At 36.4% G+C, this 18604-nt stretch overlaps 2 protein-coding genes across 2 annotated transcripts; both read right to left on the bottom strand.

Annotated features, from left to right (window-relative positions):
* Positions 1-2760: 2760 nt before the first annotated feature.
* On the bottom strand, positions 2761-4476 carry LOC143452563 (uncharacterized). Its single transcript, XM_076953591.1, has 5 exons — positions 4320-4476; positions 4143-4244; positions 3888-4034; positions 3299-3557; positions 2761-3035 (listed from the first exon to the last, which is right to left on the bottom strand). The coding sequence occupies exons 1-5, from the start codon at positions 4464-4466 to the stop codon at positions 2914-2916; spliced, it is 777 nt and encodes a 258-aa protein (XP_076809706.1). The 5' UTR covers positions 4467-4476; the 3' UTR covers positions 2761-2913.
* Positions 4477-9299: 4823 nt separating this feature from the next.
* LOC143453038 (serine/threonine-protein kinase pim-1-like) lies at positions 9300-11258 on the bottom strand. The gene is made up of 6 exons (XM_076954190.1): positions 10930-11258; positions 10668-10856; positions 10126-10288; positions 9816-10010; positions 9605-9727; positions 9300-9462 (listed from the first exon to the last, which is right to left on the bottom strand). Exons 1-6 carry the CDS (start codon positions 11220-11222, stop codon positions 9349-9351), a joined length of 1077 nt encoding a protein of 358 aa, XP_076810305.1. The 5' UTR covers positions 11223-11258; the 3' UTR covers positions 9300-9348.
* Between the last annotated feature and the right edge of the window lie 7346 nt (positions 11259-18604).

The following is an 18604-nucleotide window of genomic DNA, read 5'->3' as shown; positions in this document are numbered from 1 at the left end:
GTGGTGGTTGACTTGAGTGAAAATAAAATCGTTACCACGTCTACCACGTCTTACCCTCCGTCTACCACGAAAAAAACTAACGTTGTGAACCAATGGGGTCAATTTGACCCCATGCTGTATTGTTTTTATTTTGCTGTAGTTCTACGACCTAAATATCTGCATTTCATGCAGGATAGCAAAGTAGTACTTTAAACTGTTGTTTTATTAATTTTGGTATAAGCTTTAGCATATACTTTACGTGCTTGATCAGTTAAATGCTTTATGAAGTTTTGGATTACTTCTGAACTAAAATCATTTTGAAGTACTCTTGCAAATAATACAATCACACATTCAAACGAAAGACGCTAAAGCTTTAGAATAAACGAACATCAGTAAAAGAATGAAAAAAATTAACAATTAACACCAAAAGCTAAGTAACAAGTAACAAATAACACTTGCAAGATAGCAATGTTCAATGCAACAGCACTAGCAACATGGACCACAAATTGTCTTGGAATGTCCCGAGCAAACGTGCTTCATCCACATATAGCAAACCAAACTAGTTTTCTTGTCCTTTTTTCTGTCACAAAGGCTACAGCGCTGTCGTTTCAGCTTTGGAGGAGTGTCAACATCATCTTTGTTTCTTCTTTTTTTGTGCTGATGCAGAAGAAACTGAAACCCTTTGAGAGGGGTCAGGTTGGGTGTTCACGCCAGCAAGCTCTTTACCGAGTTCTAGAAGGAAATTTCGTCTCTTCTTCACACTGATGCTTGGGCTTTCACCATTCAACTCCCGCCATGCAATAAAGGCATTTACAGCACTGACGTCGATCATATTGTAGAAGAGTGCAACAGGCCATCTTCTTGTCATCCTCTTGCAGGTGTACGTTCTCACCATCCGGTCCAAGGTATCAACAACTCATTTGGTGAAGTTATAGTACAATATAACTTCCGGCTTTCTGTCTGAAAAACTTGCATCAACATCTGGCTGGGAATGCATAGTTGATCGCATCGGCACAACACAGTTCTTCTTGGGGCAATACGAAGCTATCATGGCATCATCTTGAAACCCAAATAATGTTGATTTGGCCTCCCTACCTTTTTGCACTGTGAATTGAGGCGGAATTTCTGGTTTGTTTCTTCTTAGCGTTTCAACGATGGTTAGTTTTTTGTCCGAAAGTGTTCGTGCCAGTGAAAGACTGGTAAAAAATTTGTCGCACGTAACATTTCGTCCAGATTTTTCAATCTCCTTTGTCATGTCGAGAACAACTCTTGTGCCTTGATTGACTTCTCGGGGAGCGTTATCATTTTTTCCCAAGTATACTTGCATTTCCCAAGCATAATAAGTATTCGAATCACAGATTGTCCAAATTTTGATACCGTATTTACCTGGTTTAGAGGGTATATACTGCCGGAAAGGGCATCGGCCTCTGAAGCATAAGAGCTGCTCATCCACCGTCATGCAAGCCCCAGGGATATACGCATTTCGTAAGTATGAATCCCAAGTGTCAAAAACTTCTCTGATTGGTTGAAGTTTGTCCAAAGACCTATTTCTTCTTCTTCTTTGTGCATCATCAAACCTAAGAACTCTCAGTATTTGCTGAAACCTTCCACGACTCATGACTTTGTTGAAAATTGGTCTTCCATCATCTTTACTCCAAAGTTGGGTTGCAATTTCATTTCCTGACTTATAAACTCCAATAAGTATTACCACGCCAATGAAACTCTTGAACTCTTCAGCTTTCACATGTTTCCATTCCCTGTTGTATACAACTTCTCCTTCTGCATTGGTCCATTTACAAATTGTTTCTATGAGTGGTTGACGTAAAAAACAGCATAACTAATTCCACAACGGAATCACCTTGCCTGTTGGCAAACCGTGATGGGCCTGGTGTTGCATGGATGATGTTGCGAGCAGGAGCTCTGCCAACTGAATGTCCTACAGGACTGGAAGACCAGCATACGGATTTGTTTCGAGAGAGAAAAGAAATTGTGGCAGCTGTCAACGAAACATCTTCACTATTACTTTCGACTGAAGTATCTGAGGAAGCATAGTCGCTGATGTGATCAACCTCTCCGTCATCAGAAGACAAATATTCATCATCAGTCGACTCTAGATCTTCTTCGTCTAGCAAACGCGCAACATCCCCCACAGTTAAATTTCTACTTTCCGTAGTAGAACTCTTGTTTTTGGAAAAATTGTTGGTTTTATCTCTTTTGCAATTTTCCAAGAAAAAATACTGTATCAGTCTTATATATCAAAAATAAACTCACATTTTTGGTTACTATTATATCATTTACAAATAAAACTGCAACTCCTAGTTTACTTTGGTGATTTAAATATAAAAAATTTCTTGCAACCTCAGTTTTCCGCTTATGATTCCGTTGGGGTCAATTTGACCCCATTGGTTCATGATGCTGCTTTTTTTTGCAGACGTAGTAAAAGATGATTTTATTTACTGAAGTTTGTGTTGGTTATACCACTGGGGTATGCGCACAAAGTCACCAAGTTTCAATGTTCAATCTTTAAAACTAAAGAAATAATCACACAGTAAAATTACGATTGGGGTCAATTTGACCCCATGGTAGACGGAGGGTTAAGTTGTTGACCAAGACAACTTTAAAGCATAAGAAAAAAAACATTACTTTAGTAACGGGTGAATGTAGTGAGTGCATATTTACTCTGATAAACACCAAATACAACTCCATTACGTTGCGCAGTCGTGGCCGTTACTGCCTGCGCGACACTTTGCGACAGAAACTGCCAAATGCAAATAATTCAATTGGTCTAGAAAAGACTGACAGCCTAACAGAAATGTTTGTGATCGTGATTTCTGATGATGATGACGATGATCGTGATTTCTGATTCGACCAACCTAAGTGGTAGTTGACAACTGCACGTTCGGTGAAAAAATTTACAGTTATGAGCACAAATGACTAGATCCGGGCCGATGAAGTCCGTGAGGTTGAAGTCAGGATATACGCAAGCAACGAAGCTCCGATGTAAAAGCCGAACGTGTAAACACTTGTAAATTCGCCGAGAACAGTCTTTTGCAGAACTGCAAATTGTAACCAATATTATTGGGTCAATCAACCAACATGACGCACATCTGCAGTCTGTATATTTACTTCATATAACACTGAATGCAACAGATCGATAAACGAATGTGTTACAAAAAAATATTCATAAAATGTTCAACTCTCATGCTTAGCTAGTGTAAGTTAAATGAACTCAATAAAGAAAACCATTTACAGAAATGTCTCAGCGGTCAGTGAATTTTCCAAAGTTATTTCTGGACAACAAAACCTGACATCTAGTTACCTGCAACACGACCAAACACTTCGACAAAAAGTGCTCGCTGCTCACGGATCACGTTTTTTGTTTCCTCGTGAGACCTCTGCATATCTAGGAAAGACTTGTGCATGTTTTCATGAAGAAGACGTTCATTGCGCAACATCTCCTCATTCTGCCTTTCAACCATCTCGAGAGCAATCACCAAACTCTGTCCCAAGCTCGAAGCAACTTTTGCTGAATTATCTGCCAGTCTTGAAATTGTGTTCTCAGTCGCTTCGTGCCAAACCTGTCACACAGTATGGTATGCAGGGTTTGAGCACAGTAAACAATCGTATAATGTTTGAACAAATGCAACCCTCTTACAATCTACTTTACAATCAAACACATTTGTGCCAATGCCTTAGACAGATTGCAGCTATACACACATTACGAAAATCTACTGTGAATTAAAATGTTGAAACTACAAAAATTATGCATTGACACGATTGAAGAATTAGCAGGTCAACAAGATACAAAATAACATCGGGGTCGCAAACGTAAAACTGAATAACAAATGGTCAAAGTGGTCACCAATAAAAACTATATATCGCAGAACGCACAAAACATAGCAAGACACCTGGCTCTGATGATGAAAACAGATTTGTTGTGTGTGGATGAAGAACATAGTGTAAGTGTTAAACAGTATATCCTTCATTACTTTGTGATTTGTGCACTCTGACATTGGCTTGTCTTCCTCACATTCGGGGATTTCCCTTCCAGCACTCTGGGTAAGAAATACACCATAGTCAACGCCGCAAAGTTCAATTCAATGCAGAAGGACTTACAACCCAGCATAACAAAAACATTGAAATTCATATTGAGAGTTCTATACCTGCAGGTGACACCTTGCAAACGCGTAAGCGATCCTTCTTTGCGTTTCATCACTTAAATTTCGACATCCATTCTGTAGTTGTTTTAGAGCTTTTGTCCAACACTGCATAAAGGCAAAAGAAATTAATTGCAATCAAAATTTTCAAACAAGTACATTGGTTGATTTCGTCATCTGCACCTTTACATATTTCATGTGCTTTGTTTGCTTTTGAATTTGTAGTGGCTGGAGCTGGAGCTCCGAACCTGCATCTGGCTGCACTTCCAATTTGATCTGAATGATAATCAAACATATTGCAGCAGTTGCCAATGAGAGCCACAGCCGCATGTTTTACCAACTTAAAATCTAGAAATATAGAAGACCCAATACAAATTTTAAATCTGTGATCAACCTGAATAGGAATAGAATGTACTCGGTTATTATCAATTGCTTTTAATTATCTGATTTGGAGAGCGATGAGCGGTGAAAAGATATCTAATAGAGAGTTGCACATTTGAGTAACCTTCGTCACACATTCTGTTGCCATTGGCCGTACTGATCAATAAAGTTTGCTGATTTAAAAATTTCAAATTAGCTTACTTATTACAAGCAATTACGTATAGAAAGTAGCGCACTTCTGAAGCGCCGTTCGAAATAATCATATCTACATCACCAACATTAGGTTCTTTATATTAAATGTATCGCGATTAAACTTTGTATTAAATTTGCATTTGCAGTGACTTCAGTGCATCTATAATTTATAGTGATATCTCGCATAAGGTATGGTGCTACACGTCCTACATATACCCTGTATAGGCCAGTAGCCTTCGTGATGTCCTTTTTTTAATGAAAACGGCTATGCCTTGACATAAGTATAATCTAGGCCTGGTATTTGGTACAGGCTTATCAGTATTCCGGTACCGCACCGACACACTAGACTAGAAGGTTTGCAACTAGGCTAGACCACGAAGGCTCAGATTATTAAATACTGCGACATATTCCTTTCGAAAAACTTATTTTTTGCTTCTTACTATATATAATATAAAGCAAATGGAGTTTATTAATATAAAGATAATTTAATTGTTACATTATACCAAAATTTAACAAAACAACCATTAACCTGCAAGCAGAAAAGTTAGCTAAAAAAGTTAAACTGCGAAACTTAAAATTTTCTGAAGAACATTGTAGTTCTTCCACTGTCCAAAAATCAACAACAAAAGATGTAGACTTACAATATTTCTTTTATGTATTAATAATATATTATTATACCAGCAATACATATAACTTATTAATACAATAAATAATGTGTATAATAGCAATAAAGGTATATAAATGCAAAATAAATAATTTAATACATATATGAAGTATATATAACTACCTTACTGTCTTTCAAACTACCTTACTGTTTTACCTACCTAACTAATGGTCAGTTCCAGGGTTGCCAGATCCCAGTCATCAAATAAAGCCAAGATGACAATAAAAAAGAGCCAAAAAGAGCCAAATAATTTTACTAACCACAAAATTACAATTCAACCCTAGATAATGGGTTTAAAAGCAAGAAATAATGAATTCCGAAGCCAAAATATACACCTAACACTATAGAGTCAACTGTACATCATCTTTAACACTATATTCTCAACATCTGTAAAACCTATATTAAAATCAAAAAACCAAATTGTTGTAAAGTTTGTTATGATAGGTTTGAAAATATTAATTGGCTACTAAAGAAATAACCAACAAGAATATTATAAGTAATAAGATAATTATATATTTCACACTTCCTAAATTAGGGATTATTATTTATGCAATTAAATTCAATTTTCATTAAAAGAGCCAAAAAACGCCAAAGAGCCAAAGCAAAATTTTGGGAGCCAAACAGTAATAAAAAGAGCCAATTTCGAAGAATTTGGCGTCAAAAGAGCCAATATGGCAACCCTGGTCAGTTCTATGGAATGCTTTTACTTTAAGTACCGTAAGAGTATGTAACTGACCTATATAATATTCCATCGCTGTCTCAAATTACTTATAAACTAATGAAGTTTGCCATATTGTTATTGTCTGACCTACTTTCATACTGCTGGTAATCAAGTCTCGTCAGAAATACTCAGTTTGCTGGAAGTTTCAACGTTACATTTATGAGGTTTTTAGTCAGGCGGAAAGACTTCCCGCAGAGAATTTGGACGTTTTTATTGAAATTTCCAAGTCCCATAACGAAACAGAAGCTGCATATGACCTCACACCATTTTTAAAAACCATTGTATTGACATAAACAACGCTTCAGCCGGAATGCGCTTTAGCTTTCTCCGCGCAAGGCGTTATAACTGCTCGATCGTGTATACAGCATATCCCTGCAATGTATTTTTCCTAAAAATGTATTAAACATAATTCTGCCTAGCGCAATGCATTGTATTTTATTGTATGTGTAACAGCAATATTGTAATTTTGTAGCATGTATGTAACCGAATATTCTTGCTTTCGTATTTTAGGCTGCTTTCCCACATTCACGGTGAACCGCGACACCACCAGCAAAACCCGAGAAATGAACTCATTTTATTGAACAGCCTCCACGACCCAAAACCAAAACCGACCTTTTCAAATGACTCAACAAACGGCTTCTATAGGATACAAAAGGCAAGGTGCCAAACTATTGATAAGATAAAAGTGCACAAAACGTGAGATAAACAACGGTAATTGCAATTAATCAACTAAAACCAAAACACCGTGAAGTAATCAACGCACTAGAGAATAAACTAACCATAAAAACGGTAAAATACAAAATGCTGTAAATAACGAATGACATAATTTCGTTACATGTATAGGCCTATGTCAAAATCTATCCAACTTAATGCATCAACTTAGTGTGACATAAAGATCTACAACTAAGCCAAATTACCGTGTCATTAAGAAATAAACAAAATGCAACCGGAATACGTAAAACTTATTTTACCATGCGGTTATCAGGTTCCAGGTTGTCTGCTTAATCACGGTGCTTTTCAGTCAAAGCATTTCAATTAACTTGCAAATTTTTCTCACTGCCTACAATAAAAATTGCACCTAATTAGCAGATTGCGGATGTACCTGCGAAAGTTCTTTTGTTTCTGTCGAACGCAAACATCGCACGATCATTTCATTGATAACGCTAAACTAAAGTTGCCATCTCCTTGTTTGCCTTAGCTACAGTATTTGCCAAACACAGGATTAATAATATTAGATATTTCTTATACACCGTTATGCTCCAGTTGTCTCTATGGCAGTGCACCACTTCCTTCTTGTTTTACAATTAATTGATCAATATGTATTTACACTTATTATTGAAAATTCTTAGCTGTAGTAAAAAACGCCATTATCAAAGTAGAGAATTTATATGAATTTCAGAATTAAGGACTTTCAAACAGAGTGTGCAACCGATTTGTTTTTAACGCGAAACAACGGTCACAGAAAATAAAACGTGAGAATGATTTCGCGAAAGCAGGTAAAGCAGTCAACATCAGCCTTATAAAATGTGGGCTTAATTCGATTTTGTGCAACAGCAGTTCGAGTGTCAAGTATACAGTAGATGCGTTTATCTGTTTATACCGCTCTGAAACCAGCACACTTTGTAAACAATTCCAAAACATTAATAACTGTGATGAGGGCTTATCAAATGTAAAGAACAAGAAGTTAAATCTTTCAGCAGATTTTCGACTGGGATTGGACATGTTTTAAGGAGAAGCTCATTAGCACATAAGCGCGCAAATATCAGCTGGAAACTATACGAATCCGCGCAGTTGCATACCTTAAAGACAACCTTGCAGTAGAATGATCCTTGCAAATCAAACGTACGTCACCAACCACGATTTGACTAAAGCTGAGCTAACTTCGTCGTAAACATCACGCAGTTTATGCATTTTATCAATTCGAATTTTATTGTATAATGCAACTGTGTTTTATCAAAAGGTGTAATAACAGGTGTTAAGAATTCGGAACATGTCTTTCGGTTTTGGGGGAATGTTTCCATTAAAATAAATATAGTTTAATGAGATAAGAATATAGTAAAAAAATTATCAGGCTTTTCTTGTCGATTGATCTGGTTGATCAGGTTTAAAAATGTACGGGTAAATGTTATTTTTAACATTGGATCCTTGTTTAACAAATTGTATGTTGTCACTTTCCTGGATTTTTTTTGAACGTTTTGTTCCCTGTTTATTCACTAAAATGACATCATTATTTCAAATCTGTTTTGGTATTATTGTGCAATACTTAATTAAATCTACTTACAACGCATATTCATTTATGTACTAGTAACTCAAGTTGTTATTAAATAAATATGAATTGAACGAGTCTTAGGCCATGACTAAAACGCACAGCAGTTTTTGCAAAACAATAAAATTACTTTTACGTAGCACACAAAGTTTATTATTGTCAATGTTTGTATTGGATCCCATTGAGTAAGAAGGGAATGTGGTATCCAAGACGAAATTTCAATTTTACATATTATGTCGCAGATGAGCGTTTTATCCAATCGGCTTCCGTCTTATCCTTATGTAACCATAATCACATTGTTATTTGTTGACAGGCGTTAATTACAATACATCCCTAATAATTTCTTTCATTATTTGTGCTGTGTCGAAATAAAAACAATAAAGCCTACCAGTTGCTGCTAAGTTTGATTATTTACGATAACAAATTTGCGACCAAAAATCAATTCAAAATAAAATCCGTATTTTTAATGGAAACACTTTGTACCCTTATTGTCCATGTTTTTAATAAATCAAAGTTTTTGATTTCTCGCTTGTTCAAATAAAAGAGACCATCCGTGTTTTAAGGGTAAAATATTTTGTTTCTGAATTTCCAAACTTAAGAAATTAAACTTCAACTTTGCGTTTGTTCTTAAAACAGTAAAACTTTCAACCGAAAGTCAAACCAGTTACTAAAATACATTACTGGAGATTTAATAATTCTATTCCAAACATTTTAAAAATCACCATACTAACTCACAAACTAAGTCGTTTAGTTTATTTTTTGTCTTCGTAGTTGGGGCAACGAAGCATAAAATGACAACTATCAACGTGATAAAACAGGAAATCTCTCAGCAACCAATGCAACACGTATACAGAATTGTCGGTTTTGTTAACCTTCTATAAATAATTTGAAATAAATAAGAAAACATGTTAAATAATACAACAACACAAAATAGCGATTTTAACAGAAACAATAAAGAACACAAACTAAAATCAGACGAAACAAACAATTATTTTGTATTCATCCAGGGATGACCAAGAATATCTTCTAAGCTTGGTCGCGAATCTGGATCGCAGGAAAGCATCCATGAGATCAGATGCTTTGCTTCCCTGCTCCATGAAACCTGTGAAGTAAAGTTAAGGAACATCGTCATCTTGGTTTGTAGGCTTATTTTCGGCAAAATTAAAACCGCTGTATTAAGCAAAATAAAGCATTGTGTTGTTATTTGTGAATTTTAAACTATCGCTTCAACTTCACTTATTCACCATGAATTTGACATCTGCTTTTGATATCTCCTCCTTCGATTTGAAAGGGATATCCCCGCACAACATTTCGTATAGGAGGACACCTAACGACCATGTTGCCGAGGAGCTTGCGTAGTAATAACCCTGCAAATATAAACAAGTTTGTTTAAATGAAGTTCTGTTATATTCCACTGATTTTGTCACAGCTTGGTAGATACCAAGTTTAACTCACCTCGTTGTACCACTCCGGAGGGTAAAATAATGGGGTTCCTGAAAAATGTTTATAACGATCTTCGTGGAGTAGAGTCCCACATCCGAAATCGATGAGCTTTGCATCGCCAGTGTTGAAGTCTAAAACGATGTTTTCACTCTTTAGATCTCGATGAACAACTCCACACTTGTGAATGTGGATATTGGATTCCACAACCTAAAAAAATCATAAAGAGAATTGGTCATAAGTATGCTCAGCGAAAAACAACATGTGATTTAAATTAAGTTGAAATAAATCAAATTAAAAGGTGTTGAAAGAAGAACGATCTTACCTGCTCGAAAATCATGCGAGCGGTTGTTTCAGTTACCCATCCAACCTCCTGGACATAATCCCATATGTCCATGCAGTTCTCTGGTCTTTCTAAGATCATGATAAAGGAATCTTTTAATTCAAACCACTCATGAAGAGTGATTATTCCTTGATGTTCTTTGATTCTTCAAAATACAAACAAAACGTTAATGTTTATGGGTGGTTAACAACATATAAAATGTTCACGATGCCACCAAGGTGTTGTTTAGTTTTTGTTCGACTTTATTCTATAACCCGAATCGGTATTATGATAACCAAATAAAAACTGTTATAATCAACAAAACGTCAGCAATCTATTTAACAAAAGTCAAGATTTAAATTTAATATATCAAAAGGAATAAGCGAAAAGCATTGTGGTCTATAATAATCATGAAAGTTTCGATCTCAAAACTTTAACAAACGTGTAATGTAAAACGTATTTTTCAAGTTGCAGACTGTCCGAACCCCGGCAAACATCAAAACTGGTTTATTGGTTAAGATTTCTTTAAAAAAAAATAGACTCACCTTAACATGAGGGCGATTTCTTGCGGAATATTCTTCCCTTTAACCTTCTCCCAATGTTTCACTTTTTTCCGCATGATCTGCTTGATTGCGACAGGTTGCTTATCCGTTTTCCTCACCGCTTTGTACACCTTTCCACCGCCGCCTTGTCCAAGAACCCCAAACACGTCATACAAAGCGAAGAGAATCTTACTGCAAGAGAAATATTAAAATGAGAAAATTTTATGATTTTAATGAACCCAAGATATAGTTCACTTCCTGATACCTTTTCTTAGACCGATCTTTGGAAATGCAATGATCTTCATCATGCAGATGTTGCTTGGCTCCGTACACCGTCTTGGTGCTGGTAATTTCAACCGCATCCTCAGAGTTAAGCTTTAGTTTGTTCCAATCTTGGTCTTTGGACTTGTTGCCTATAATTTGGTTCATGAATCGTTTAGCTTGCGGTGTTTGTGAATCTTCTGATGAGCGTCTTCTCTTGTTTGCGACGGAGAACTTCGTTCGATCGAGAATAACTGAACGAGTAGAAGATGACACAGGAATAATCGGAGAGTACATGGCAAACTAATTAGATAATCGAATAATTGGATAATTGAAAACTTGGCAATCTGCAACGAAACAAAATTGGTCAGTAAGTTTTAACAAACAAGTTCTATCCACATATATACCGTTGTCATAAAAGAAATAACTCGGCAGCCAATTACGCCGATTTAATGTCAGCTATTACTTGCATATATTCGCGATCGAACATCATCTATTCCTGCATCTTTCATAGGATTGACTTGATTTCGCGACACACTTATGTCAGTAAAGCTTAGAAAGTTTCATTATGTTTTATAAAATATTTTACAGTCAGGCTCATATTTTAAATTTAATTTCATTTTAATTCAGTATTTTCCAAACCATCAACAAAATTTCACGGTTTTTTTGTTGATCTGTAATGATGGTGGCCACAAATCCGTAACTAACTTGCAATAAATTTTTACGCTAATAATAGCTCGCGGCTGTAGTCTTCCATATGGCTATTTCCTCAAATACTTTGAAAGCTTGAAACTTATTGAGCTTGTTTAACATACGGCAAAAGATTTCCCTTTAAAATCGTATGAAATCCTTCAACTTAAACTGTAACCATGGCCGAATGTCGTCATGTTATAACGTGGGTTGCCTTTTTCTAATTCAACTCACACCTGACACCTTGTTTGCGCAACGATTAAGAGCAATTATTTGGTGCAAATTTTGTTGCCGACGCTCGCATTCTAATTTCTTGATATCTAAGCCGCGATTGTGGATTCAACAACTAGAAGCCACAAATCAGAAAAAATCGGCTTCAAAAAGTTATTATCGTGGAAACTCTGATAAAATTGTCAAATATCTCAAATCATCAGTTACAAGGTATTTGTAGCACAAGACGTTTACATAAACTACATGACGTTTACGACGAAGTTAGCTCAGCGTTAGTCAAATCCTGGTTGGTGACCTATACAAGGATCATTCTACTGCAAGGTTGTCTTTAAGGTACGCAACTGCGCGGATTTGCAAAGTTTCCAGCTGATATTTTCGCGCTTATTTGCTAATGAGCTTCTCCTTAAAACATGTGCAGTCCCAGTCGAAAATCTGGTTAAAAATCTAAACTTCTTGTTCTTTGCAGTAGATAAGCCCCCATTACAATTGTTAACATTATACATTTGTTTACAAAGTTTACTGGTTTCAGAGCGGTCTTAACAGATAAACGCATCTACTGTACTTGACACCCGAGCAATGCTGCACTTTATATACTGTAGGAAACATTGTAGTAGATGAAACCGCTGTTGCACAAATATCGAATTAAGCCCACACTTTCTAAGACTGATGCTGCCTGCTTTGTCTGCATTTTGTTTTTCAGAGACCGTTGTTTCGCGTTAAAAACAAATCGGCTGCACACTCTGTTTGAAAGTCATCAGTTCTGAAATTCATAAAAATTGTGTATGTTGATATTCGCGTTTTTCACTACAGTTAAGAATTTTCAATAATAAGTGTAAATACATATTGATCAATTAATTGTAAAACAAGAAGGAAGTGGTGCACTACCATAGAGGCAACTGGAGCATAACGGCGTATAAGAAATATCTAATATTATTAATCCTGTTTTTGGCGAATAGCTAATGCAAACAAGAAGATGGTGGCTTTAATTTAGCGTTATCATTGCGACGATCGTGCGATGTTTGCGGTTGACAAAAATAAAGGAACTTTTGCAGGTACATCCGCAATCTGCTAATTAGGTGCAATTTTTATTGTAGGCAGTGAGAAAAGTTTGCAGGTTAATTAAAATGCGTTGGCTGAAAAGTACCGTAGCCTAACTAAGCAGACAATCTGGAACTGGTAACCCAAAGGCGAAATAAGTTATACGGCATCCGTTTATATTTCGTTTATTTTTAATGACATGGTAATTCGCTTAGTTGTAGATGTTCATGTCACACTATGTTGATGCAATAAGTTGGATAGATTTCGACTCATACATGCTACAAGATTATAAGCTTCTACAATATTGCCGTTATGCATACAATAAAATACAATACATTGCTTTAGGCAGAACTTTGTTTAAGACATTTTTAGCAAAGAGACGTTGCTGCGACATGCAGTTTACACGATCGAGCAGTTATAACGCCTTACGCGGAGAAAGCTGAAGCGCATTCCCGCTTAGACAGTGTTTATGTCAATACCATGGTTTTTAAAAATGGCCGAAATTTAACTAATTGAGATATTTGAAAACGTCAGCAAGCAAGTTAAAGTGAAAGATTATTTTAAAATAAGTCAATTAAACCGAACTACTGTGCATAGATTACAAAATTTAACAGAAATAAGTGTTTAAATTATGCTTGTATAGCTACAAATTTTACTCTCAGACGAAATAGCTTTTGCTGAATGAGGCAACAATTTTTCAGTTTGAAGGTTTCTTTGAGGAAAGTTGTCAGGTGGTTAATCATAATGTACAAAGTATGATCACTATAAAGCTATTATTTCGTGGGTAAAAGTTCATTGCATGAAATTGTTACGTAATCGGATTTAAATTAGAAAAGCTAAATGAAACAAAAGCACTAATTCTCTGAAACTGGTTGTGTCGACGAAATAAAACTTTATGCGTAAAGCATTTCTTTCAAAACTACTGACAACAAGAGAATTTCATATTCAATCGGTTGCTATATGTAAAGCAGAAAATGTCAAAAGTAAAGACGACAAAACCATAACATGGCAAAAACATGATATTCAAGTGAAACCAGTGCAGTTTAGATGATAACAAGGTACCTCAACGGGATACAATTACATCGATAGAAAATGAGAGTCTAATAGTGTGTATTTAATTCGATTTCGGCTTAGACATGCATCTATTGCGGTGGGAATTATACTGGTTTCTATGGAACATACGACTATAGCCGAGTACATGATGCTAATTTCTTAAAAAGTAATAAATGATGAAAAATGTTGATTGAATAATCTCTGTCGTTCATTATAGATGTGTATAATCTGCCAGTTTCTGCGTTAAATGTTGAAAGCTGGAGCAAATGGCTCAGGTGCGGTGCCATATGCAGAAAGGATCAGGACCTTTTTCCTTGTAGTAGAAACAATAGCCATGAAAATGCAGTGCGACTGGTCCAATGATTGAATTTTTCCGAAATACTAAAGCGTTGAAAATATTTTGATCGATGAAATTCTGCGCTAGGACTTCCCCTGATAAATTTTTAACTGGGATGTAATAAGTAAAAGCCCTTCACCCTTCCCCCTTTCAAAACAAAAGACGATCTGCTTTATCTAAGTTTAGAAACACAGCAAAGGTATTTCTTAAATTGCGTTTTAAGTTAAAATTTAATTTTTTTGCCAATAATAGTATATTTTATTCAGACCAATAAGAAGTTTACGAGGGTTGCTTAAGGTGTCGAAAACTCTCTAAAATGTGCGATTTTAGCTACCTTGTTTTCAGGAGTTTCAATCACGTATCACGCTGCCTATGAGGCGTACAGAGTTATCCTAAAGTTATCAAGTACATCTTTAAATGATTGAGATAGCAAAATACAAGACGTTCTAACTTACATATCATAAATAAACTCAGATCTCCGTAAACAACTACATGAAAGCAGCTTCTGTTTGCGAGTGAACGTTAAAGAATGGCCTACGCAGTCCAAAACAAGCGATTAGAAGTCCAGCTTACATCGATTGTCATTGTTCAATGTTAGCGGATTTCATTCTTATCTACACCAAACTGTTTTCCCTTGACTCTCACGTTAATGTTGTCACTTAATTATCGCAATCTCATTGCTTTATCGCATCGTTTTAGGTCTGCTTTCTACTTTTCTGCCAACATATACAGCAACCAGTCGCGCCTCTGAGTCATTGTGCTTTCTGAGGGAAGGCGAAGTAAGAAGGTTATGTTTGAAACATTTTAGTTTTAAGTGTGTTGCAAAGAACTACACTATAGTACATGTTGACCTTAGCTGAAAAAGTTGCCAGTAAGTTTACCGGAGACTGAGTTATTTTCAGCATTTGCCGCTCACATTAACTTTACTCGTGAAAGGAAATATATCACTTTGTGTAGCGACGTCTCATGCCATGCGGTGTGTTTGGCCATTATTGCCGTATTGCTGGCATATATTTCTTACATAATAACTTAAGTGTTATAGATGTAGTTTTGTTTCTAAAATTGAAAAAAAACACCCTGATACTCGGTATATTAGGCTATAGATTGCTGTTGAATACGTTATACCTCCATCATTGCAATGGTAGTAGAAAGTGATTCACATTGCAACTGTTACTCATATTGTACAATTACTCTACCGCTAGCCTTCTAACTTTGACAGGTTCGGTGCGTCAGAGCAAACTTCAGTTGAAATAGTTTTAATGGTTTATAATTTTGCAATAGTTTTTAAAGCTAACTTTTTTGTTTTTTTAGATTTCTGTATAAATTTTCTAAATCTCTCAACTGGACTGTTGCAATGGCAAAGCGTATTCATTGCGATTATATGAAGAACGACGATACCAGGAGAAAACGACGAAAAATTTCCCCTTTGCCTGATCTTGAAGATGATGATTTATTCATAAACTCTATCATTTTGGAACATATTCAAGGTATGAGCATATTCTGTTTTGTTTTTACAATAATAAATATACTGTCTTAACTTTAATGCTTGATGGGTTTCTTCCATAATAATCTGTATTTTATGTCATATAAATAACACGCATGTGTATTAACCTGCTGCAAATTTTAACGTATGTACATTTATAAAATCACTGTGCAGTTATTAAAAATAGAATAAACTTTGCTGCTTTTCATAAAAATTATATCATTATTATTGTATTTCTAGCTGGTAATATGCCATCGTCCAACTTTGAAGGGATCGAAAGTTCTTCACAGCCTCTACCCACGTCAGTGTTTGATATTGATTCTAACACTCACGAGAGTAAGTTGAATGAAAGCAACTCAGATGAAGAATTGGAGTCGGTAGAGGTAAGAAAACAAATAATTTCTTGTTATTGTGTAGTATGGAATGTATCGCGATATTTGTTTAGTAATATAACGTCATTGTGAAAAGTGCACCTTGATCATTCCAAGTGGTTGACATTTTGGAGCTTGTTTTGATTAACCCTTTCCTTCCCAGCGATGCCATTCGGCAACATCAACTTTTGTGATGCTTTTCTCCCTTATCCGCTGCCATTCAGCAACAATGGGAAGATTAGGTCATAAATATAATCTTATCAGACTGCTCTGAGACTTTTGTTTCGCTTGACTAATTTTTAGTTTTCTTGGTTTGCTTTGACTAACACTCGTGCTCAGAGAGCTGGTAGAAACTGCTAAAAGTGCAACATGTTGAGTGAGAGTTTATAAGGGATAGACAGATTATATTCCTCAATTTTGTTTGAGAACATGTTGGTTAGGAATGGCAAAGCTTATAACCAGAAGGTCAGACTTCCATTTCAAGTACTTCGCTTTTCAGAATTTTTTAATTTTCGTTGTTGCCAATCGGCAACAATGGTAAGTTAGGCGAGTGAGTGTAAGTGATTTGTTGTGATTTGAAGGATTGATTTTAGCTTTGATTATTGCTGCTTATCTGTTAAAAATTACTGTTTATAGTTCCTTGTGTTCCTGTTATATAAGATGGCTAAGAGATTTGGAGTTGATGACGTGATTAAGTATATTTTTCTGCCGGATGGAATTGAGTCAGATCTAGAGGATGGCGATGACGATGAAGAGAAAATGTATGTTGATGATGATCTCGTTGATCCAGATTATAATCCAGCTCAAGATATAAATGCTGGGCCATTAGAAATTGAAGTGGAGGAAAGTGGCTCAATCGACGAGGAAGAAGATCAAGTATTGTTAAGTTGCATCTCTTCTGAAACGGACGCGGGGGAGGACCAAACTAATACACAGCAGAAAAAAAAGTACAGATGGAGGAAAAAGCCATACACATTTCCAGACGTTTCTTTTAAAGGTGAATTTTCAACTCCACCAGATGAAATCCCGACACCATTGCAGTATTTTAAATTATTTTTAAACGATGATTGCATGGCGTACATAGCAGAGCAAACGAACTGTTATGCTCTGGCTAAAGATGGAAAAGTTGTTGGTACATCGGCAAAGGAAATAGAACAGTTCTTTGGAATATTGCTATTTACAGGAATTTTTCCCTGCAGAGCATATACCACATACTGGTCCAATTTTTCTCGCTTTCCTTTGATAGCGGACATAATGTCAAGAAATCGCTTTCAAGATCATCTCAGATATATTCACTTCAATAATAATGCCGAAATGAAGGCCCGTGACCACCCAGACTACGATCCACTTTTTAAAGTGTCCCCTCTTTTGAAAAGACTGCGTGATGCCATGTCACAGCTTGAGCCTGAAGAGCGCCACTCTGTTGATGAACAGATGATCCCTTTCAAAGGGCGTTCTGGGATCAAACAATATATAAAAAATAAGCCTCATCGTTGGGGCTTTAAGGTATTTGCAAGAGCAGGCATGTCTGGTATGATTTACGATTTCATGGTTTATACTGGCAAAGCTATGAAGTTGCCTGGAAACCTAGGCGTTGCTGGAAATGTTGTCATGAGACTTGTAAACAATCTTCCAGAAGACAAGAACTTCAAAGTGTATTTTGATAACTGGTTCAGTTCGGTTGATCTTGTATGTCTACTCAAACAGCAAAATATATGGTCAGTTGGCACCATCCGATCAAACAGGCTGAAAGGATGCACACTAAAGACTGATAAAGAACTGAAACAGCACGGACGTGGAAGCCTGGACTACAAATGTGAAGATACTGAAGGAGTTAGCATTGTGAAGTGGTGCGACAACAAAGCTGTCCACTTGATTTCGACGTACTGCAGCATTGATCCAGCAGACAAGTGCAAGCGCTGGAGTGTTGCTGAGAAGAAAAGGATCGATGTGGAGAGGCCATACGTTGTGAAAGAATATAACCAGCACATGGGAGGAGTAGGCCTGTGCGACATGATGCTGGAATTATATCGCACAGACATCCGGAGCAAAAAATGGTACATGCGCATTGTGTATTATTGTTTAGATGTAGCAGTGCTAAATGCGTGGCTGTTATATCGTAGACATTTGGCTCAGAACAACCAGCCAAGGTATCTTCCATTAAAAGATTTCCGTAGCAGTATCGCTTCTGCTCTAACTTTGGCAGGAAAGCAAAAGATAAAGAAACGTGGTAGACCATCTCTGAATGATGAAAGTACATGCTCTTCAAAAAAGACCAAGAAAGCCCTGCCAGTTACAGATGTGCGGTATGATGGTTTGCACCACTGGCCTCATCATATTGCAAAAAGAATGCGTTGCAGATATTGCCCATCTGGCTACACCCGGGTGCAATGCAGCAAATGCCTCGTAGGACTATGCTTGAATGAACGCAACAACTGCTTTATGGCCTTTCACACCAAGTGATTTTGGCCAGCAG

Source organism: Clavelina lepadiformis, chromosome 4 (genome assembly GCF_947623445.1).
Source record: "Clavelina lepadiformis chromosome 4, kaClaLepa1.1, whole genome shotgun sequence".
Taxonomy (NCBI): domain Eukaryota; kingdom Metazoa; phylum Chordata; class Ascidiacea; order Aplousobranchia; family Clavelinidae; genus Clavelina; species Clavelina lepadiformis.
The sequence above is the reverse complement of the archived record's forward strand: the minus strand, read 5'-3'. Positions and strand labels throughout refer to the sequence as shown.

Excerpts from the sequence above, each read along its gene's own strand:
- LOC143452563 (XM_076953591.1), bottom strand. The coding sequence starts at position 4,466 with ATGCGGCTGTGGCTCTCATTGGCAACTGCTGCAATATGTTTGATTATC. Across the intron at positions 4,245-4,319 it reads AGCACATGAAATATGTAAAG|TGTTGGACAAAAGCTCTAAA; the intron begins GTGCAGATGACG and ends GCCTTTATGCAG. Across the intron at positions 4,035-4,142 it reads TTGCAAGGTGTCACCTGCAG|AGTGCTGGAAGGGAAATCCC; the intron begins GTATAGAACTCT and ends TTTCTTACCCAG.
- LOC143453038 (XM_076954190.1), bottom strand. The coding sequence starts at position 11,222 with ATGTACTCTCCGATTATTCCTGTGTCATCTTCTACTCGTTCAGTTATT. Across the intron at positions 10,289-10,667 it reads GAAATCGCCCTCATGTTAAG|AATCAAAGAACATCAAGGAA; the intron begins GTGAGTCTATTT and ends TGTATTTTGAAG. Across the intron at positions 9,463-9,604 it reads AAGCAGATGTCAAATTCATG|GTTTCATGGAGCAGGGAAGC; the intron begins GTGAATAAGTGA and ends TTTACTTCACAG.